The sequence below is a fragment of the Portunus trituberculatus genome, chromosome 32 (assembly GCF_017591435.1).
Source record: "Portunus trituberculatus isolate SZX2019 chromosome 32, ASM1759143v1, whole genome shotgun sequence".
NCBI classification, from domain to species: Eukaryota; Metazoa; Arthropoda; class Malacostraca; order Decapoda; family Portunidae; genus Portunus; species Portunus trituberculatus.
Window position 1 is genome coordinate 14,977,766 of NC_059286.1, and position 24,238 is coordinate 15,002,003.

General features: G+C 39.6%; 1 protein-coding gene across 1 annotated transcript in view; it reads right to left on the reverse strand.

Moving 5' to 3' along the window:
- Window positions 1–24,238, reverse strand: part of LOC123511876 (teneurin-m-like) — a 475,744-nt gene that overhangs the window by 107,416 nt on the left and 344,090 nt on the right. The window contains 1 exon segment of the mRNA XM_045267930.1: window positions 22,761–22,781. Coding sequence (XP_045123865.1) covers window positions 22,761–22,781 — 21 coding nt within the window.

Here is a 24,238-nt window from a genome sequence, read left to right on the forward strand (position 1 = left end):
AAACCATAAAATCTCCATTATTCTATCACCAAAACCACAAAAAGCACTCCTGAGAACACTAGAAACACTCACACACACACACACACACACACACACACACACACACACACACACACACACACACACACACACACACACACACACACCAATGCCTGTCATCATTCATCAAGTGACGCAAAGAACATTTTTATCACCACAATCACGAAAAGAATTATGAAAACTCTAAGAAAATCCATAACTCGTCAAATCCCCAAGACCACGCTTTTAACACGCTAAGAACTCACACAACTATTAAAACTACGAAAACACGCACGGAAAAACATAAGAAATTCGATAAACTAACACCAAAATCCTGATAACACGTTATAAAGCTATTAAAACTTCATTATTCTAACACTAAAACCACAAAAAACACTCCTAAGAACACTAATAGCACTCACTACAACCTGCCACCATTCATCAAGTGGTGCAAAGAACATTTTTTTTATTTATCACCACAATCACGAACAGACATCTCAAAACTCTCAAAAAAAAAAAAAAAAAAAACATGTAATCAATACCACGAAATCACCTTTAACACCTTAAGAACTCATTTACAACCCCCTAAAACCACGAAATACATAAAAACTTCCATAAACTAACACCAAAATCTTGAACACACGCCATAAAGTCATTAAAACTCCATTATTCTATCACTAAAACCTACAGAGAGCATTCCTGAGAACTCTAGCAACACAACCACTGACTGTCATCATTCATCAAGCGACGCAAAGGACATTCAAGAACACAGGAGGCGAAAAGAGGCTAGAAAGAGAACCACTAACCCTAAATTAAACTCGAAGGCCGCCCTGCCAACCCGAGTCCCGTATTTCTGGGTAATTCCACATTTAATTCGCTCACGTGCACCTCCCCTGCCGGATAACACACCTGCCCACTTGACATGCCGACTCGTGCAGCGGAAAAAAAAGTCGTGCTGGCAGGTGACACGTGCCCAGCTAACTCGAGGCTTTCCCGTGCATGTCAATCAAGCTGGCGGGGAGGCGTACCCAGGCCAGCGGCACGAACAAAACGCTTCCTCCTCTCCTCTCCCTCTCCCTCTCCCTCTCTCTCTCTCTCTCTCTCTCTCGCCAGAACTAAATTGTACCAACTTCCTCTCCCTCTTACTACTCACTGGCCGCCCACCACCCCACCCGCCTGTCCTGCCTCACTCACTCATTCACTCACTCACTCACTCACTCGTCGGCCAAAAATGTCAATAGCTTTACTTATTTCCTACTTTTCTTTCTGATTTGCTTATTCTCTTTCATTAGTATTATTTCATCTTCTTATTCCTTGTTTTTCTTGTCTTTCTCCTATCTGTGTATATCTTTTCTTCCATCTTTCTCTTGACAAAAACTTCTGTCTCTTTTCCTATTCCCTTTATCCTATTTTTTCTATGTGACTTTTGCTTTCTCTCTCTCTCTCTCTCTCTCTCTCTCTCTCTCTCTCTCTCTCTCTCTCTCTCTCCAGAATCATAACGTACTAATCAACTTGAACCATTTCTTAATTTCAACCCTTTCCTTCTAATCGTCATAATTTCCTCGTATCCTTTTAATTCCTCCTCTTTTCTCTCTTTTATCTCCCAGTGTTCGCTGTCTCTCTGGCTTTTCTCCACCTGGCTTCTTTCTTTCTCTTTTATCTTCAACACCTGTACACCTCTATTATTTTTCTCTTTCTCTCCTATTTTTTTTCTTTATCACGTGCTTTTTTTCTACCTCTTTATATACGTTGTCTGTATCTCACCCTGCATTAACTTTCACACCTTTACTTCACTACCGCTCCTCTTCCCTCACCTGTCGCTTTCATATTTTGCCGAGTTTACCTGGTTGTGTATATTTTAACTTAATTTACTCCCTCATAACTTCTATTACGTATGAACTGTCTCGCTTTTGTATTATTTGCGTGTCACGGGGAAACGCTGTAACTTTTCTTTATTTTTTTCTTCTTTTTCTTGTTTTTTTTTCTTTATTCCTTACCGAGTTCCTGGTGTGCTTGTTTTATCGTTTTCTTTTTGCTTTCTATGTTATCTCTGGTTGTGTCTTTATTTTTGCTTCTTCTATTTTCTCTCTCTCTTGGTAATGATAAAAATGGAAAATTATTTATCTTCTTTTTGCCTCGTGAGTTTCAGCTGGGATTTTTTTTATGTCGTTATCTATTTATTTTCTTATCTTTTTATATTATTTGTTTTTCTTCTTCTACCTTCCCTCTCAGTAGTATAAAAATGAGAAATGACTTTTATTATTTTTTCTCATGAGTTTGTGCTGGATTATTTTTTAGTAGTTTTCTTTTTCACTCTTCTCCTCCACCTTCCTTCTAATTAATGATAAACTGAGAATTTACTGTTATTTTTTCTCACGAGTTTCTTCTCAATTTCTTTTCGTTTTCTTTTTCACTGTATATATTCTTCCACCTCTCAGTGCCAACCTTCCCTCACTGATGATAATAAAAGAGAAGACTGCTGCTGGTGCTACGGCTGCTGCTATGGCTCCTGCTACTATTTCCACTCTTTCATTAGCATTCATCCCTAACATTTTTTTTTCTCTCTCCTCCGTGACGAGCACTGAATTTCAACTTTACCCTTTCCATTTCTTTACACTGAACACACACACACACACACACACACACACACACACACACACACACACGTCTTTACTCTGTTTACTCCGTCTCAGTTTAACTATTTATACATTTATTCATTTTGTTAGTTATATATTGATAAAACCAACATAATACACATGCTGTCTTATTTATTTATTTCTTGTCCATCTTGATATAAATAACAAATTCATCTCAGTGGGTTTTCTTTTGCCCTCTTAAATAAAAAAAACAAATATATAAATGAAACAGACAAATAAAACCTTGAGAGAACTGTGTCACTGTTACAATCCCAGCGTGTTCTTGCATCTCTAGAGTTGTTAAAAGTTCCTTAATGCCACTTAACCTATATAAAACACACACGCACACACAAACACACACGTACACACACACACACACACACACACACACACACACACACACACACACACACAGAAAAAATGCATGTCTTTTTTCTTCCCTCATTTTCCTTATCGTTTCTCCTTGTACAATTCTTGGCGTCCAAAAACACGCCTCCTATGTTTCAAAACTTTAAAAAATTCCTTACTTACATCTGATAAAGACTTACATAAAACTTTAAAAACAATATTCCATTTCTTTCTATTCTTCATCCCTTTTCCTTATCGTTTCTTATTATACAATTTCTACCTTTAAAAGAAAATAATTATCTTTGCAAAACATTTGAAAATTTCTTACTTCTTATATTAAAAAAGAAAGAAAAAGCAAAAACAGACTAATTTTCTCTTTTACCTCTATAATTTTCCCCGATGAAGCAACCCTTCTAAGAACACTCCTCACCTTTCTAACACCTCAAAAATTCCGAATCTCCATTTCCATTGCCTTGAAACACACTCAGATATTTCACATACTTTTCTTTTCACCTCTTCTTTACCGTACGTTTCTACACAAGTCTTTCCAAAACTGCCCATACATTTTTACGCCTCAAAAATCCATCCCAGCATTCACCAAAGCTAAAATACCATATTTTTTTCAGCTCTTTTCCTTATCGTTACTCCCAACACTCTTTTCCCAAACTGCCCATACTTTCCACGCAGCTCGGAACTCATCCCCGTGCATTCACATATCAGAAAACAGTAAAATTTTTGCTTCTTTTTATTTTTCTCTTATCATTTCTCCCTATACGGTCTTTCTTCTGAAAAAAAGGCTATTCTTTTCCTTCACCTCAAAACTTAAATTGCCTTTCCAGAATTCACTTATTTGAAAACACTAAAAATCTTCTCTTCTCTTTCATTTTCCCCTTTATCATTTCTCCGTATATGTTTTTTCTCCTAAAAAAAAAAAAAAACAATACTTTTCCTTCACCTCAACACTGAAAAGCCCTTCCCAGAATTCACATATTTAAAAACTCTCTAAATTTTCACTTCTCTCTTTCTTACTTTTCTTCCTTATCAATTATCCCTACACGGTCTGTCTTCCCAAAAAAATTATGCTTTTCCTTCACCTCAAACTGAAAATACCTTTCCAGAATTCACATGTTTCAAAACACTCCAAATTTTTATTTCTCTCTACTACTTATTTTCCTTATCATTTCTCCCTACACAAAAAGAACAATTTTTTTTCTTCACCTCAAAACTCAAATTCTCTCTCCAGCATTCATGTATTTGAAAACATTACAAAATTTTCGCTACTCTTTTACTTGTTTTCCCTTATCATTTCTTCCAACATGGTCTTTCTCCTCAAAGAAAAAAAAACATTTTTTCTTCACCTCAAAACTCAAAATTCCTCTCCGGCATTCACCTTACCTAAAAAAACTACTACATTTTTTCCTCTTTCCTTATCGTTCCTCCCTACACAGCCTTTTCAAACCATACTTTTCCTTCACCTCAAGATTCTTTTCCCGAGCATTCACCACAGCTGAAAAACACGTCAGCTTTTCACATCTCTCCTTCACCTTTCCCCTTCCACTCCCTCCCTTCCCTTCCCAAAACATTCCTTCTCCTTTTCCACAATCTTTCAAAACGTCCCTACCTTCCATATCCAAGGAAAAAAAGGGAGGAAAAATGGCATACCTTTCCCTATCTACCTTTCCTCAAAACTCACATACAACAACAAGAACACACACACACACACACACACACACACACACACACACACACACACACACACACACACACCTGTCAATGTTACCTAGATTCTCTTCCTTGGCGACCGTCCCTTTCTCCTCCTTCTCCTCCTCCTCCTCCACCTCCTTCTCCTCTACCTCCTCCTCCTCCTCCTCCTCCTCCTCCTCCTCCTCCTCCTCCTCCTCCTCCTCTTCTCCTCCTCCTACTTTCCTTCCTTTCTTCTCAAGCCAAACCCTTTCCATTTCTGAATCCGGTCTTGCATAGCGGAGGAGGAGGAGGAGGAGGAGGAGGAGGAGGAGGAGGAGGAGGAGGAAGAAGTAAGGTAATGTGTGTTTGTTCCCTTGACTGCCTCAGCTCTATTACGCCGCCGGGGGGAATAAAATGCTAAACTGATCACGTCCAAAATAGCGGAAATCACCCTTCTTATGCCGTCTGGTGCAGCCATAGCGCGCCTCACTACGCGGAAACTTTCTACCAGTGACAGAAGGCATTGAGACCCGCCCCTTCCCCCTGCCTCCTCCATCCCCAACGCCCCCTATCCACGTCCCCCCACCACACCGTCCTCCTCCTCCTCCTCCTCCTTCTTCTTTTTCCTCCTTCCTTCTCCTTCTCCTCTTTCTTCTCCTCCAGTAGCAGTCTCTCTCTCTCTCTCTCTCTCTCTCTCTCTCTCTCTCTCTCTCTCTCTCGGTATTGAAAATGGATCTTAGAGAGGTGGTGAGAGAGAGAGAGAGAGAGAGAGAGAGAGAGAGAGAGAGAGAGAGAGAGAGAGAGAGAGAAACTGGGTCATATACAACATGACTTTATTCGAATTGTAATAGTACTGTATTTGTGTGTCTGCTCTCTCTCTCTCTCTCTCTCTCTCTCTCTCTCTCTCTCTCTCTCTCTCTCATTTATCTATTTTCTCAGTAGTTCTCGAGGTTCATTTCGGAAATTGTCTCGAGTGATTTAATATTGCACGCACACACACACACACACACACACACACACACACACACACACACACACACACACACACACACACATCCTAACAATGTAAACACAAACAAGAGTTCAAAGACAACGTTGCTAGTTCTTTCTACCCAACAAACGCAGCGGCCACACATCTTGCTTTGTTTACTCTCTCTCGCTCTCTCTCTCTCTCTCTCTCTCTCTCTCTCTCTCTCTCTCTCTCTTGAGTACCACCAACGAAATATGGCTTCTATTTACATTCATCTGGCTGCACTGACTAAACTGCTCTCTCTCTCTCTCTCTCTCTCTCTCTCTCTCTCTCTCTCTCTCTCTCTCTCTCTCCTGCCGTGGTATGGCTGAGGAACCTTCCGGAGTTTTATACGGGACTTACAAGGCAGAGAGTCTCGGCATACTAACAGGCATATTCTGAAACGCTCTCTCTCTCTCTCTCTCTCTCTCTCTCTCTCTCTCTCTCTCTCAGCCGAGTGCTCCAATGTGTTTCTCCTGTTAATGGAGTTATTTTATTAATTTGTTACTAAAATAAAAAATAATCAATATTCATATTCCATGTCAACTTACCACGATTAATTTCAAAGGCCAAAGATATATTTAGACGGGATTACAAGTGTTTCTCTCCTGTTAATAGTTTAAGTATGTTAATATCTCACTACAACCGTAAAAACTTCCTTAAAAACACATTTCACTTGTTTCACTTCACCATGACTGCTTCTAAAAGGCCACAGAAATTATCAGCCTGATTCTCAAGTGTGTTTATCCACATTAATAGCGTACAAATTTTGTTAATCTATCACTAGAGCCATAAACGTACCGCCGCAGAGAAGATTAACATGTTCTCAGGAGTGTTCTTCCTTTTAATAGTCTAGAAATTTAGATATATCACTACAACCATAAAAAGTGTGTATCTCCAGCTAATGATCTAAAAACCTTGTTAATCTGTCACTATAACAATAAAAAAACAGCCACAGAGAAGATTAGCCATGTTTTCAAGAGTATTTTCTGTTAATAATCTAGAAACTTTGATAATGTCACTATATAAAAAAGTGTTTCTTCCGTTAATAATCTAAAACCTTGTCACTAAAAACACAGCCACAGGGGTGATTACCGTGTTCTCAATAGTGGTTTCCCTTTCAGTAATCAAGAAATCCTGATAATCCGTCACTAGAATAATAAAAGTATATTTCTCGGGCTAATAATGTAAGAATCTTGTTAATCTGTCACTAAAACTATAAAAATTGCCACAGAGATTATTAACGTGTTCTCAAGAGTATTTCCCTTATTGATAATCACAAAACCCTGATAATCTGTCACTAGAACCATAAAACACCCTTAAAACCCGTGTAACTTTAACCAGAACCTTTAGAATGCAGTGGAGGTGCGGCGGAGAAGTGTTTCAGAATAGTCTGGAGAGCTGACGGGGCAAATCCAGCCTTCCAATGCCGCCAGCCTCTCTCGCACCGAACAGGCGGCCGCGGTGAATTTATCGGCAGAATAAGACCAACAATCTGGCTGAGTGTGTTTTCTGTCGTGGATTTGTACCAGAACTCCTCTCTCTCTCTCTCTCTCTCTCTCTCTCTCTCTCTCTCTCTCTCTCTCTCTCTCTCTCTCTATCCACTGATATCTACCTTTAACACGTTTGTTACTATTGTTGTTGTTGTTGTTGTGGTGGTGGTGGTGGTGGTGGTGATGGTGATGGTGGTGGTGATTAGATTAAGCGTCTTTGTTGTGGCTTGTATCTTCACTCTACCTCTGTGTTATTTAGTCTCTGTGGTGTGGTGTGTGGTGTGTGGTGGATGAAGGTGTGGCTAACTGCAACACATATGCAGTCAGAAGCTTCCATTCCCACAATACCCGCCAATCACAAACATACCCTTACTAACACCAGCCAATCACAAACACCCACTCCAACATCAGCCAATCACAAACATGCACTCACTAACACCCAGCCAATCACAAACACCCACTCCAACATCAGCCAATCACAAACAAGCACTCACTAACACCCAGCCAATCACAAACATCCACTCACTAACACCAGCCAATCTCACACTTCCATTCCTACACCGCAGCGTCTAACAACTGTCGTAAGTCAAGACACACCCAAAAGAAACAGAACAAGTGAGAAGAAGGATCACGAGACAGGAATAAAGAAGGAAGGTTTGAAGATAAATGCTAGAAAGTAAAAAGGAATAAATAAGGAAAAAATATGAGCACGAAAGTAGGTAGAAATTTAGACACATAGAATTCTGACACATTATTAATTTCAAGACACTTTAGTTGAAGTTACATGAACTTTTAAGAGTGTTTTTATGGTTCTAGGCAGATTACCACGATTTTCTACATTATCAATAGGAAGCACTAGTGAAAACCCGGATAATGCTCTCTGTGACCTTGGAAAACAGTCGTGTTGAGGAAGCAAAGGGTTTCTCATTACTGTCAAGAGGAACAAGACAACCAATCACGAGGGAGCTTTTATCTTACGTCACTGTTAACTATGTGACGTCACAAGGAACACGGACCAATGGAAAGACGTCATTAGCATTGCGTCACGAGTATTTAGGGCGACGGTGAGTGTTTAAAAGAGTGGGTGGGAACGAGTGGACGAGTAAACGAGTCCTCAATGAGACAGAGAGATTGAAAGTGTCTCACAAATGTCTCACGAGTGTCTCAAAAGTGTCTCCCTGATTGGCGGGACGGAAGAAGAAAAGTCATTAGAGGAAATTAAAGTACGTGCTAACTTAATTGCTGTCTTTGGGTCTTTTTTCCCCTTCTTTTTCTTTCTCTTTCTTCTCCTTCTTCAGTGGGATGAGGGACGAGAGTGCGAGGGGAGGGTGGAGTGCGTGTGGAGTGACGGTGGAGTGACGGTGTGTGTGGTAACGATTGCGACGATGTTATGCTGTGGTGTGGTACTAACTGTCGTGATGTTATGGCATTCTGTGGTAGTGAGGAATGTGGAATGGTGACTGAATGCAAATCTGACGTAATGGTAGTAATGGTGATGCTATACAAATGTAGGAGGAGCCCAGAATGGTGAAACAGTACTAGAATGGTGATGGTGATGGTACTTCCGCCCATTACTCTGAAACATTTTGCTCCCTCACCATCTCTGCTTTCCAAAGGCTCCAGTTGAAGATACTCGTGTTTTTAAGAGTATTTTTATGGTTCTGGTGATGGATTGGCAAGATTTCTAGTTTATTAAAAGGAGAAACTGTCTTGAGAACCCAGCTAGTTGTAAGTGTGGCCTTGCAAAATTGTCGTAGTGAGAGAAGAAGGAGTTTCTGAATACGGGTGTTATCATGGTGGTGGTGGTGGTGGTGGTGGAATGTCAACACAGCAGCAGAGGGTGGAATGTGAAGAGGGCTCCAGCTTACGGTCGCATTCCTCTGAGGTAAGCCTGGTTATTGAACATGCAAGGAGAGGATAGCAAAAGTCAATGTCAGGGAAGAAAAGAGAGAGAGAGAGAGAGAGAGAGAGAGAGAGAGAGAGAGAGAGAGAGAGAGAGAGAGAGAGAGAGAGTGTGTGTGTGTGTGTGTTAGTACGTATTAAAACTCTACAACACATTCCTGCCAATACCCCAAACTTTTCAAACTTTTTCGATTCAAGTCAATATGTTACGTAAGAAAAAATAATAGATAAATGAAATAGAGCTGAAGAAAGTTGACATACGTATACAGTACACAGGCAATAACAGCGAATGGAAATGGAAGAAAAAGAAAACGAGAAGATAGGATGATAAAAAAAAAGAAAGAGGAGAAAAATGTGAGTGCAGGTGAGAGAAACAGCAGGTAAGAATGACTGACCTTCACACCTGTCCAATCAGAATCAATCAACGGATTTTTAAAACTTCATCAACCTCTCACGAGCTTCCTTTATTTTTCAGCAAGTCTGGTGGTGGTGGTGGTGGTGGTGGTGGTGGGGGTGGTGGTGGTGGTGGTGGTGGTGGTGGTGATGGTGGTAGTAGTAGTAGTAGTAGTAGTAGTAGTAGTAGTAGTAGTAGAAGTAATAATAATAGTAGTAGTAGTAGTAGTAGTAGTAGTAGTAGTAGTAGCAGTAGTAGTAGAAGTAGTGGCAGTGGTAGTGGTGGTGGTGGTGGTGGTGGTGGTGGTGGTGGTGGTGGTTGCATGATTACGATGAGAGAAGAGAGAGAGAGAGAGAGAGAGAGAGAGAGAGAGAGAGAGAGAGAGAGAGAGAGAGAGAGAGAGAGAGAATATGTAAGGTTGTCATTGATTATATTAGTATTGAAGGTTGTTTAAGTACGTGGGTGGTGGTGCAAGTGGCGGCGGCGGGGCGGCGGCGGCGGCAGTAGCGGCGGCAGTGGCGGCAACAAAAGATATGTTGAAATTCAAATTTGTATACAAATATATGCACAGATTTTTTTCCCCAAACGTGAAAAAAAAAAAAAATCAAAGAAAAAACTGTCTTCCTATTTCATTTGTACTGAACTCTGAAAAATACTGATTCTGTGTTGTGTGTGTGTGTGTGTGTGTGTGTGTGTGTGTGTGTGTGTGTGTGTGTGTGTGTGTGTGTGTGTGTGTGATTCACCTCAGTAGTCTGCTGGTCACCTAGCCAGTCTTCCCCATTACGGAGCGAGCTCAGAGCTCATAGACCGATCTTCGGGTAGGACTGAGACCACAACACACTCCACACATCGGGAAAGCGAGGCCACAACCCCTCGAGTTACATCCCGTATCTATTTACTGCTAGGTGAACAGGGGCCACACATTAAGAGGCTTGCCCATTTGCCTCGCCGCTTACCGGGATTCGAACCCGGCCCTCTCGATTGTGAGTTGAGCAAGCTAACCACTACACTACGCAGTGTGTGTGTGTGTGTGTGTGTGTGTGTGTGTGTGTGTGTGTGTGTGTGTGTGTGTGTGGGTGGGTGTGTGGGTGTGTGCAGAATCTTCAACATGTCTCGTCGTGTTCATTTCAATTCTGTGTCGTTCTGGTATCTGCTTTGTGTCATGCGTGTCATTCCTCTCCTTGTCTGTATCAGCTCTTCCCTCCCTTTATGTTTATTTGCCTGACAAGGAGGAGGAGGAGGAGGAGGAGGAGGAGGAGGAGGAGGAGGAGGAGGAGGAGGAGGAGGAGGAGGAGGAAGAAGAAGAGGAGGAGGAGGAAGAGGAGGAGGCGTTTCTTCGTTCTTCTGTTTCTCTTTCTCCTCCTTGTCTTTCTTCCTGTCCGTATCGTGTTGCTTCCTTTCACTTGCTTTGATATCTAAACGACTACCTTCTTGAGAGAGAGAGAGAGAGAGAGAGAGAGAGAGAGAGAGAGAGAGAGAGAGAGAGAGAGAGAGAGAGAGAGACGAAGTGAAAAAAAACGAAAAATGAAGAAAAGACAGAAAAAGAGAGAGAAAGAGAACCCAGGACCCACAATTCCAAGGACACAAGACGACCAACTCTCCTCTTCTCCCTCTCCCCACGACTCCCCCTCCTAAAACCCCCATAATCTCCCACAATACCCCAAACCCTTGCCTCCTAACCCATTCCAGACTCCCTTAGCTGGAACGGGGCCAACTGAAGGCATTTTAGTCTCCGGGGAGATGACGAGGCTGGAAAGATTGGTTTAGAAAGGGAGATTCATGCAAAAGGGGTGGAGAGAGGGAGAGGGGGGTGGTGGTGGTGGTGGTGGTGGTGGTGGTGGTGGTGGTGGTGGTGGTGGTGGTGGTGGTGGTAGTGATGCATCAGTGAAGAAGCAGCTGTTGTTTTCTTTAGTACTCGCTCTCTTTGTCTCTCCGTTTTCTCTTTGTCTTTGTCTCTCCGTCTCTTCTCTTCTTTTTGTCTTTGTCTTTGTCTCTCTTATTCTGTTCACTCTCTCTCTCTCTCTCTCTCTCTCTCTCTCTCTCTCTCTCTCTCTCTCTCTCTCTCTCTCTCTGTCTTCCATTTTCCCATTATTCTGTTCACGATAATTCTCTCTCTCTCTCTCTCTCTCTCTCTCTCTCTCTCTCTCTCTCTCTCTCTCTCTCTCTCTCTCATTCCTTCTCCTGTCATTATCTTCTTTTTAACCAATGCTTTCTTTATTTTCCTATTCCATTTTTTTATTTCTTTTACTTTTCACCAGTTTCTTCTCAACAATTTGGATTTTATCTTGTTTTCTATCATTTTTTTCTTTTATCCCCACTTAATTTTTGTTAAGTTATACTCTATCATTTTCCTTTCATTCCTTATGTTACTTAATTCTTTCTAAAAATATCCTTTTCTTCTTCTTCTTTAGTTTTTTCTTCCTATTTTCTTTTTTGATTAATCTTCGTTAATTTTTACTTGTCTTTTTTATTTAGCTTTTCTTTAATTCTTTATTCTATCACAATATTCCTAACTTTCTCGTAATTCCACTTTTTCACTTTCTTTATCACCTCCAGTCATGTCTTTCCTTTGTTTTTTTTCTAATCTGTCTTTAAAGCAATCTGTATTTCTTCCTCTGTTTTTCCATCACCGTCTTCTTTCTCACCTCTATTTCTAATAACTTTCCTTTCTCTTCTTTTTCCTAACACCACAATTTGTCTTTTATTTCATATTCGTATTGCTATTAACTTCCTCTTCTTTCCTACTTTCCTACTTTTCTCCATCTCTTTACTTCCTTTACCTTCCTCCTTTCGTCCCGTCTCTATCCTTTTTGTCTGTCCTCTTTCTTTATCTCCTCCGTTCTTCCTGACTTGCTTCCTTGCTGCACCAGAAAGTTCTCGCCTCACACTCGCGGTTGGGCGGGCGTGGCGTGCAAACAAGTAACCCAACAAAGAAGGCAGACCACACGAATAATTCTCCTCCCAACCTTCCCCTGATCCCTTTAATCCTTCCCTAGACCAACTCCTCAACCCTACCACCTTATTTCGCCCTTCACGTGCCGCACTGTAGCCTGCCGCCGTCCCCTTCTGGTCTGTTATTCCCATTCCCCCTGTGCTGCATTTTAAGATAAAGAATACAAGGGAGGTTATGAAATTGTGTATATGCGATTATTATTATTATTTCCTTTAATGTAAGGGAGGAACACTGATCAGTGACAACAGAGAGTAAGCAAATAGGCCCGCTTAGTTGCTAGTCCCCGTGCAGGTCTGAGAGTTAGCCAAAAGAGAGGGGTAAATGTTATGATGTTTGATAATTAATCAGTTTAGTTATACTCAGTCAATTTTCTATATGCTTAGGAACAGAGCGATATATTTACGATACAATATAAGAGTAGGTTTTCAAAGTATATGAATAGGGTAGCCATTGTCTAAATCTCAAAGTAGCGAAACTGGCACATGGAAGGGACAATGTAAACTCACAATAGCTAATGTTTACTGAGGCACAAGAGAAAATAAACAAGGAAAATATAAACACGGTTACTTTTATCACTTCACGAATGGAATTAAAGGTTGAATTTACTGCCTTTACACAGAAGAAGAAGAAGAAGAAGAAGAAGAAGAAGAAGAAGAAGACGACGAAGGGGAAGAAAGATGGAAAGAAAAAAATATATTCGCATCACATACTTAAGGAAACGAGGAATAAAAGTAAGAAAAGAAAAAAAAGATAAGAAAAATATGCTTAAGATCCCGATAAAAAAATAACGAATATAGATAAAACTAACAACATGAAGGATAGAATAAGAAACAATAAGAATAAGAAAAAGAAATATAAAAGTGAGAGAAAAAAAAGAAATCCAGTCACAAACAACCTTATCCGAAAGAAGGAAGTAGAAAAACAAATAATAATAATAATAATAATAATAATAATAATAATAATAATAATAGTAATAATAACAGCATGAAAACACAAACTAAAAGAAAAATATGAAAAAAAAGAGAAAAATCACTGTTACATGATTTTCCTCAAGTCACATTAGAAAGACAAAACAGAAATAAGAAGAAAAGGAAAAGATGGAAAAAAAAAATAGCATAGTCACATTTCTCTCCTCCCAAGCCCAGCACATTCTCACATACGGTAAAATTAAGCTTGACTGACATTTAAAGGCCATCCTGCACCCCCCTTCATACCCCAACACCGACCCCTCATCGACCTGCACTATCTTTTATGGGGGCGCCGCTCCTTTCCACCTTTTCCTTCCCCTCAGTTCATCTTCATGTGTTTCTCGCGTCGGAATGTAAAGGAAGTGAATCTTAGTGTGTGTGTGTGTGTGTGTGTGTGTGTGTGTGTGTGTGTGTGTGTGTGTGTGTGTGTGTGTGTGTGTGTGTGTGTGTGTGTGTGTGTGTGTGTGTGTTAAGTTATACTCTCTCTCTCTCTCTCTCTCTCTCTCTTTTTGCCTTGTTTTTTCTTCCGTTTCATCTAAATTTCTTTTCTTTTCCTATTCCTATTTATTTCCTCTATTCTATCTTCAATTTCCTTCTCCTGTTTTCTTTCCGTTTTATTTCTTTTACATATTTTTTCTATTTTTATTCCATCATTCTCTCTCTCTCTCTCTCTCTCTCTCTCTCTGGAGTTAAAATTATGGAAGCAATCACACGTAGAGTTATTTTTGTGAACGATACCCACATTAACTCTCCCCTCTCCCTCTCCCTTCCATCTCCCCTCACCTGTGTTCCGTGGTGGTGGTGGTGGTGGTGGTGGTGGTTGTGGTGGTGGTAATGAAAGCAAAGTAATTTTCGTGGGTGTTGATGGAAGAAGAAGAAGAAGAGGAGGAGGAGGAGGAGGAGGAGGAGGAGGAGGAGGAGGAAAACAAAGTGAATAGGAAGAGGAAGAATAAGAATATGAAAAACAGCAACAATGAAAAGCAAGAAGGAAAGTAAAAGAGGAAGAACAAGTATGATAACAAAAGAACAAGAATTAGAAAAAAGTAGCACCAGTAGTAGTAGTAGTAGTAGTAGTAGTAGTAGCAGTAGTAGTAGTAGTAGTAGTAGTTCCATGGTTAGATTAGTACTAATTTTTCTACTTATAGTGCAGAAAATCAGAGAATAGAAGTGTAAAACTGCTTTTCCTCTAACATTTTCCTCTTCCTCCTCCCTATCCCCTCATTTTCTTATCTCCTTCCCCTTTCCTTCTACTTAACCTTTCCTCCTTTTCCATCACCTCTCTTCCTAGCCTTCTACAACATCCCATCTCTCCCATTAGAAAATAAAACAAGAAGAAAAAGAAGTAAAAAAAGGAAGACAAAAAAGGTCACATCCCTATCCAAAAAGAAGAAAGAACGAGAATGACAACAACAACAACAACAACAACAACAACAACAACAACAATAACGGAATGAAAAGACAAACTAAAGAAAGTAAAAGAAAAAAACAGGAAAATCCAGTCACATCATACAATAGCTCCCAAAACAAACAACTTCAAAACATAACTATCTGAACTTCCTTTAAATCCCCCTTGTAACCCGCTACCGTTCCCTTGCCTTCACCTCTTTACCCTTAACCCTTTATCCTCAACCCTTCCCCTCCCTGCCTATAACTCTGGAAATTAATGGCAGCCACGCCCCTCGCGACCTGCCGCCCTGGTGGTGACGGCGGCGCTGATGGATGAGGCGGCGAGGCAAAGCGGCGTGAACGGGAACAGTGAGACGTGGTGACGCGACACACAACACTAATGCAACACTGGATTGTGGGAGGGAAAGTGCGAGTGAGTGTTGGACTGATGTGAGGGATGAAGGGGAGTGGAAGGGATAGGGGAGAAAGAATGGGGGTTTTTAAAGGGAGGGGAAATTAGATAAGGGGAGGTTTGGATGGTGATGGGGTGATGGGATGGATGTAGATGTGTATTTGTGATCAGAGGGGAATGGTGAAAAAGGGGAAGGGAAATTAGAGGGAAAGGTAGTGTTGGAGAATAGAAAATAACAACTTACACGAAGAACAATAACACAACGCCAGAACCTAGAATATCCCTTGCACTGTGAAAAAAAATAAGTTACCGCGGCATAATAACGTATTTTAACACCCATTCCACTGAAATACATGAATAAAGGAGATAAGAAATATGAACAACTTACACGAAGAGCAATAACATAACACTAGATCTCAGAATATCCTTTGCAGAGTGAAAAATTAAGTAACCCCGCATAATAACGCATTTTATTACCTGTTCGACTGAGAAACATGAATAAAGGACACAATATACAAACAACTTATAGGAAGAACAATAACATAACACTAGAACCCTGAATGACCCTGACACCACAAAAGAATCACGTTACCCCGGCATAATAACGCATTTTACCACCCATTCGACTGAAACACATGAAAGGAGATACAAAATACAACACTGTGTCACCGAACATCCCTGCAGTGCGAAAAAAAATGCTCGCTATCGTAAAGAACACTGTTAGCCTCTCATGATAACACGCTATCAGACAGTCATGTAGATGAGAACGCAGACTAAGAAATTGCACGTAGAACAGGAATATAGTGGTAGATTTCAGAATATCACCTGCTGTGAAAGAAAACACTTGCTATCTCTAAGTAATGAGGTTAAACGCTCGTAATAACACACTTTGCTATCCATTCGTGTTCTTTTATGTAAGAGGGAAAAGATTGGCCGAGGGCAGCATAAAGGGTTAAAAGAAAGACCGACTTAGTGGTAGGTCCCCGTGCAGGTCAGAGAGAGTTAGCACAATGAAAGGGATAAATGTCTTGAAAACTTCCTCTTAAGTGAGTTCAAGTTATAGAAAGATGAAATGCAGAAGCAGGCAGGGAGTTTCAGAATTTACCAGAAGGAGAAATATGACTGAAATGAATAAGGAAAACAAACAATAGAAGACCACGTCACCCCAAATTACCTGCATTGCAAAGAAAACACTTGTTGTAAAAAAAAGTTAAGTTAAGACTATCATTACAACACAAATTACTTCTCATTTGCGTTCACCCTTTCAGTGCTAATCAGTGTCAATCTCTCCTATTATTTAACCTTCATTTAAAACTTTCACTGTTAGTCAATCTTAACCATTATTATCATCAACTTTTAAAATACTTAAAAAAAAAGTATTTATATAACTTAGCGAATATCATACTGACTCAATATTATTTTTTTCTCTTTATATCCAAACACTTTACTACCGTGATTTCAACTTCAGTTTGAGACAACACCGGTAGAAGTGTTAAGAAGCCAAACTCAGACAACGTGTTCGGAATAAGATCCAACTCGTGTAGCTTTGCGGAAATGCACCAATATACCGTAAGATTACAAGACAGTTACTAGCGTGTGTGGGGAGTGCTGGATTACAGGCAGCGTGACGGAATGGCTGGCACAGGTGATGATATTGCGCTGATAAGGAAAACATGCATGGCGCAACTAGAAGCGTGCTGAGGAAAGTCACGCTAGTCAGAGAAGTAAGTAGGTGTTGCGGGAAAGCGCTGACAAGGTGCTGACAAGGGCGCTGACAGACCAAGGGTGGAGGTGATGAAGGGAACAGCTCGTAAAGATTAGAAGGTTGTAGATGATTGTAAGAAGATTAAGATAAGGTGAAGATGATTGAGATTGGAAAAGTTAGGAAAATCAAGAACGAAAAGTAAAGAAAATAATAAATGTGGAATAGGATAAAAGTTCACATTGAAATACAGGAACTTGTTTGAACTTGAACGTAAAACTGGAGACTTAATTGAGTTCTAAAACCCACATAATGATATACTGAGACTCTGGAACCTTAAAACTGACTTGAACTCTTTAAATTAACAAAACAAACAAGAATCTCGAATCATGTGTACCAGTTGCATTAAAAAAAGAGGAAAAACAAATCACTTCTTCGAAACATACCCGATCCCTAAAATATCCACTTTAAGACTTTAAGTACAGAAATATCCACTTTTAATACACATTCCCAAAATATCCACTTTAAGACTTTAAGTACAGAAATATCCACTTTTAATACACATTCCCAAAATATCCACTTTTAATACTTAATGACTAAACATCCACTTAATACCCATTCAAATTATCCACTTTTAATATCTGATCTCCAAATATCCACTTTTAATTACCATCCCACAAAAATCCACTTCCAAAAATAACTAATCCCTAAACATCCACTTTAAGAACCAGCGACAAAAAAAGAAATATCCACATCCACATCAGGAACCCACAAAAACACACTTCGAAGCGTAACCGATCCCTAAATATCCACTTTAAGCCTTCAAATAGAGAAATATCCACTTTTAATACACATTCCCAAAATATCCACTTTTAATACCTAATCACCAAATAGCCACTTCATAACCATTCAAAATTATCCACTTTTAATATCTACTCCCCAAATATCCACTTTTAATTACCATCCCACAAAAACCCACTTCCCAAAATAACCAATCTCTGAATATCCACTTTAAGAACCAGAGCTAAAAAAAAAGAAATATCCACATCCACATCAGGAACCAATCGGTGCCTCGCTAATCCTTGAGAAAGCCAATCAAAACTTTGGCCTATCTATTCCCATTTATCGGACACCCAATCAGAACCTGCACTAATCCTTCTGAGAGCCAATTAGAACCAGCAGCTATCCACTCTCACCTCTGCAGAACCAATCATAACTATCACACAACACACACACACACACACACACACACACACACACACTAACAGAGACCATTCATAACTTTATCGAATCTTATTTTCTGTTTCTTTTAGTTTGTTATGTTTGTTTCTCGTGTGTGTGTGTGTGTGTGTGTGTGTGTGTGTGTGTGTGTGTGTGTGTGTGTGTCCTTGTATCTCCATCAAACTCTCCTTCTCTTTCTTTTTTTTTGTCATTAAAACGCTTCACACATAATAAGCTAAATAATCAAAAGAAAAAGAAAAGTTAAGCTAGAAATTATCATTGTTTTCCGTCCTCTCTCTCTCTCTCTCTCTCTCTCTCTCTCTCTCTCTCTCTCTCTCTCTCTCTCTCCTGAATATTTCAAAACCGTCGCCTGCTCTGGCCTGAGTTCACGTATATGACAACACAGTGGGGAGATTTGCGCCCCACATCACCCCCTACTCCCCTTCCAGTCTCTCAAGCTCCCCCACCCCCCGCCCTTTCCCCTCACGCCCCAACAGGTTCACCCTTTTCCCCACATTTGTTTCATTCCTCCTCCCCTTCCCGTGTTTGTCTTTTGTTTATTCTGTCTTCGTTTGTTTAGTGTAAGTTCGGGCGTGTTTTGCTTTCTCTCTCTCTCTCTCTCTCTCTCTCTCTCTCTCTCTCTCTCTCTCTTTGTCTGGTGTTTTTCTTTGATTTTGTTTTAGCGTGTTCACTTTCCACTTTTTTTATTTTTTTATCTTTTTCCTTCATTTGTTAGTTGCTTTCGAGTTTTTATCTTGTGACTATTGCGTTTCTCTCTCTCTCTCTCTCTCTCTCTCTCTCTCTCTCTCTCTCTCTCTCTCTCTCTCTCGTTTAGTTCCGTTTTCCCTATTATATTTTTACTTCATTTTACTTTTTTTTTGTTTTATTCTCTAAATAATTTTCCTTTATTTTGTTTACGCCTGATCTATCTATTTTTTCTATCAAATTTCTCACCCTGCATTATTCAACGCCAATAAGTCTGGTAATAAGAGAAATACTAGTGAACTTATCGCCAACAATTATGTATTTCAGTTGTCCAGCCACCACCAACAACAATAACAATAATAATGACAACAACAAAAGAGTGTGTAGGAATATACACAACACAGAACTCTTGATTTCTATTTCCCTCACTCGTTCACTTATCACCAAGAGTTATTTCCATTTATTTCTCGCCAGTCATCGAGCAACACATATCCACCACGGTACACACAGGTACACACAGGTACACACAGGTTGACACAGGTACACACACTAGCGTACCTTCATATAAATGTGTAGCTTACGTAATATAATCCAACTTTTCCTTCTTTTTTTTTTTTTTTTTTTTTACTTTCTCGCTTTTTATTTTTTTGGTTCCTCGAGCAAAGTGGCGGAGTTGGAATCTCTCGCTCTCTCCTCACCTGACTTGCTGCAAGTTATAAATAGCTAAACTGAGACGGAGAATTACGTGCAGGCAGGAAAAGTTATGCTGGTGTGCTCTCTCTCTCTCTCTCTCTCTCTCTCTCTCTCTCTCAATCTACTTTCTATTTTTCGTCCTATTTTGATCTTATATTCCTTTCCATTCTTCCATATCTTCATTTGTGTCTTTCCTTCTTCCTTATTAATTTTTTTTTTTGTGCAAGTTGTTTTCTGTCTCTCAATTTCTCCTATCTTCTTTTTTTTTTCCATCTTTCTCTTCCTTTCTTTATATATCACTTCTTTTATGGTACGATTTTAATATTTTGTAATCTCTCTCTCTCTCTCTCTCTCTCTCTCTCTCTCTCTCTCTCTACAAGATCACAAAACCTTACGCACTACTAATCTAATAAACAACCTTTCTCTTCCCTCTCATCTTCATCCTCGTCATATTGAATCCTTAAGACGTGAAGACCTGCTGAAGTAAGACTCTTGAATACTCTTGTCCTTCCTTCCTTAATATTCTCCTTTATCATTCCTTATCCTCCTGTCCTATATTGGCTATTTCTTTCTTCTTTCCTTCGTCTCCTAAACTGGTCTTCCATTTTCCTCTTTTCTTTCTTCGTTTTAGTTTCATGTTGATTTATTATTCATTTCCTCTTTCATTTTTTTCCTCCTTGTTTCAATACTCGGTTTTATTCACGTCATCTCATCCTTATCCTACAGTTTTCCTATTCTTTAGCTTCCCTGTATCGTCTCGTCTTATATCCTAAACATATAAGGATACTCTCTAAAATCCTTCACTCCTCATGTATATCTTCACCATATCCTTCCATTCTGACTAACTTGAAACATACTGAACACTTCCCATCCTACAAAGATTCTTTAGAATTCTTTATTCTTCTTCCAATCCTTCAACCTCATCCTTTCATCCTACCCCCGAGTCTGTTACTCTAAAACTAACTCACAACCCTAAGGAACTTATACTTTGCAGTTTTTCGTGTTTCTTCCAATCCTTCGTTCTCATCCTTCTATCCTGCGCATAAGACCTGGTGATGTAAAATAAACTGCTCTTTCCTTTTCAATCATCCTCGACATATCCTATAAAACTAACCAAATTTTTTTCAATCTTTCCTTCCATATCCTTCGTCCTTCTCATTCACTTCCTTTCAATCCTTCACCCTCATCCTTCTATCCTGCCCCAAAGAGTTCATCACCTCAGACAAACTCTTCATATACTAATACAATCCTTCACCATCTTCCACCAAATCCTTCATTCTTATCATTAATTTCCTTCCAATCCTTCACTCTCATCCTTCTACAATGACCTAAATACTCCAAAAAAAAAAAACTCTTCATATCCTAACTTACGATCCTTCAACATTTTCCACCAAATCCTTCATCATCATTCATTTCCTACCAATCATTCACTATCATCCTTCTATTCAGCCCCACCGACCTCATGACCTCATACAAACCGCGTCCTTCCCATTTCTACTGCCCTTGTCCTCGTCCTCGTCCCGTCAAAGGCCCCCAGCACAGGCCAATTTGGGCGAGAACGTGAGGGAGACAAAGAACATTTAGGATAAACTCAGCTTGATTCCAAACAGGCAGCGTGGCAAAGAGAAAGAGAGAGAGAGAGAGAGAGAGAGAGTGTGTGTGTGTGTGTGTGTGTGTGTGTGTGTGTGTGTGTGTGTGTGTGTGTGTGTGTGTGTGTGTGTGTGTGTGTGTGTGTGTGTGTGTGTGTGTGTGTCAGGAAACTTGACCCAAACAAATTGTGGCAGACTTAACGAGGTGACTAATGGAGAGAGAGAGAGAGAGAGAGAGAGAGAGAGAGAGAGAGAGAGAGAGAGAGAGAGAGAGAGAGAGAGAGAGAGAGAGAGAGAGAGAGAGAGAGAGAGAGAGAGAGAGAGAGAGAGAGAGAGAGAGAGAGAGAGAGAGAGAGAATGTAAAATAAATATACAGTACTCGTACGTATATGAATATAAAAATATGTTTGAGAGAGAGAGAGAGAGAGAGAGAGAGAGAGAGAGAGAGAGAGAGAGAGAGAGAGAGAGAGAGAGAGAGAGAGAGAGAGAGAGAGAGAGAGAAAAGAGATGAAAGATAGAGAGAAATATGGAGGAATGCATAAAAATAAATATGGAGGAATGCATAAAATAAATAAAATGCACACGCACACACACACGCACACACACACACACACACACACACACACACACACACACACACACACACACACACACACACACACGAGAACGAAACAAAGGAATATGAAAATGGATAAACATAGAAAGTAAAAAAAAAATATCATGAACAATAACAACAAAAGAACAAAAAAGGAAAGATGAGAGCAAAAAAAATAAATAAATAAAAGAAAGTAAGAATGAATAAAAACAATGAAATCAATAAAAAAAAAATAAACACGATATGAAACTAAAAAAAAAAAAGGAAAAAATTAATAGAAACACAAATAAACATGCGAGATATCAAACATACAAGCAAAATATCATGCCAAATTTTTTCATTCACCCAAAAAAAAAAGACGAAAAAAAACACAAATACAACAAAAAAAAGAGTTGAGAGAGAGAGAGAGAGAGAGAGAGAGAGAGAGAGAGAGAGAGAGAGAGAGAGAGAGAGAGAGAGAGAGATAACGTGGGAAGCAAACAAGGGGAAAATCAGGTAAGGGCGAAGAAGAGAAGGAGAGAAGGGGAAGGATGAGAAGGGAAAGAAGAAAAAGAGAAGAACTCAAACAAAATTAGTGAGAAGACAAAGGGAAGAACAGATGATGGCAAGCACTAGAGAGAGAGCGAGAGCGAGAGAGAGAGAGAGAGAGAGAGAGAGAGAGAGAGAGAGAGAGAGAGAGAGAGAGAGAATTACACAATATTAAATCCACATCGTAAAACCAGTGAAATACAAAAGGAAGGGAAGAGAAATAAGAAGAAAAGAGGAAGAAAGGAGGAAATGATGTACAGAAAAAAAAATCTTGCACAAAAAAAGGAAAAAAATACAAATGGAGATATGGAAGAATGGAAAAAAATATGACGAAATAGAAAGGAAATAGAAAGATAGATAGATAGATAGAGATAGATAGATAGATAGATAGATAGATAGATAGATAGATAGAGAGAGAGAGAGAGAGAGAGAGAGAGAGAGAGAGAGAGAGAGAGAGAGAGAGAGAGAGAGAGAGAGAGAGAGAGAAAATAAACTTGCACAACTAACTTAGAATATTATACTTAACTATAGAGGAGGTCGCTGACTCTGCAAGGAGAATTAAAAGGATTACAACAAAATAAGCAAATAAGCAATTGGTTCACTTCTGTGCAAAACAATTCACTTCAGTATAGCACTATAATGACACGCATGCACAAGATTGGCACAGTATAATATTCAAGATAATACACACACATTAATTCTACGCTCTACTGTCGTTCATCTCACTCATTTCAACATTCAGAAGCTCAGTCAAGCAATAGTAGTAGTGTTAGTTATAGTAGTAGTAGTAGTAGTAGTAGTAGTAATAGTGGTTGTTGTGGTGGTAGAGGTGGTGGTGTTGGTAAAGGAGTTGTTGTTGTTGGTGGTGGTGTTATTGTTGTCGTTGTTGTCGTTATTGCTGCTGTTGTTGTTGTAGCTGCATTAATGGTGTGGTGAGGTGGTGGTGGTGGTGGTGGTGGTGGTGGTGGTGGTGGTGGTGGTGGTGGTGGTGGTGGTGGTGGTGGTAGTAGTAGTAGTAGTAGTAGTAGTAGTAGTAGTAGTAGTAGTAGTAGTAGTAGTAGTAGTAGTAGTAGTAGTAGGTACAGTAGCAGCATTAGTAGAGGTTATAGATATCAGCAAATATTAAATAATAGCAACAATAATTACCTTACTAAACACGAGTACAAACAATAACAAAAATAGCCAAAATAATTTAAGGAAAAATAATAATAGGAATAATAAATACAACTCAAATAAAAAAAAAGAAAAAAATATACTCAAGCTACAACAAATAAAGAAAACAAACAGTACGATACATTTCTACCGCGTACTCATAATAATAATAATAATAATAATAATAATAATAATAATAATAATAATAAGCAAGAGGTACGCCAGGTAAACAAAGGTGAGGCAATAAGTCACCTGCGTAATTACTCTCCTGGAAATCCTAATTTAGAATCATAAGAAGGAGGAGGAGGAGGAGGAGGAGGAGGAGGAGGAGGAGGAGGAGGAGGAGGAGGAGGAGGAAGACAAAGGAATATCAAAGGAAGAAATACTAATGACTACTGAGAGATAGAATAGATAAGACATGGAAATAACAAAAATAACGAGAATTAACATTAAAAAAAAAAATAAAAAAAGAGAGAGAGAGAGAGAGAGAGAGAGAGAGAGAGAGAGAGAGAGAGAGAGAGAGAGAGAGAGAGAGAGAGAGAGAGAGAGAGAAATGAAACGGACGAAACACAGAAACGGAACTAACATAAAACAAGAATAAAAAGCAAAAAAAGAAAAAGAAAGAAAAATAAGAAAAAAAATGACAGAGGAATACGAAAATAATATTGAAGAGCAGAGAGAAGAGGAGGAGGAGGAGGAGGAGGAGGAGGAGGAGGAGGAGGAGGAGGAGGAGGAGGAGGAGGAGGAGGAGGAGGAGGAGGAGGAGGAGGAGGAGGAGGAGGAGGAGGAGGAGGAGGAGGAGGAGGAGGAGGAGGTGTTGTGACAATGATCTGTTTTTTCAAGTTTTCAGC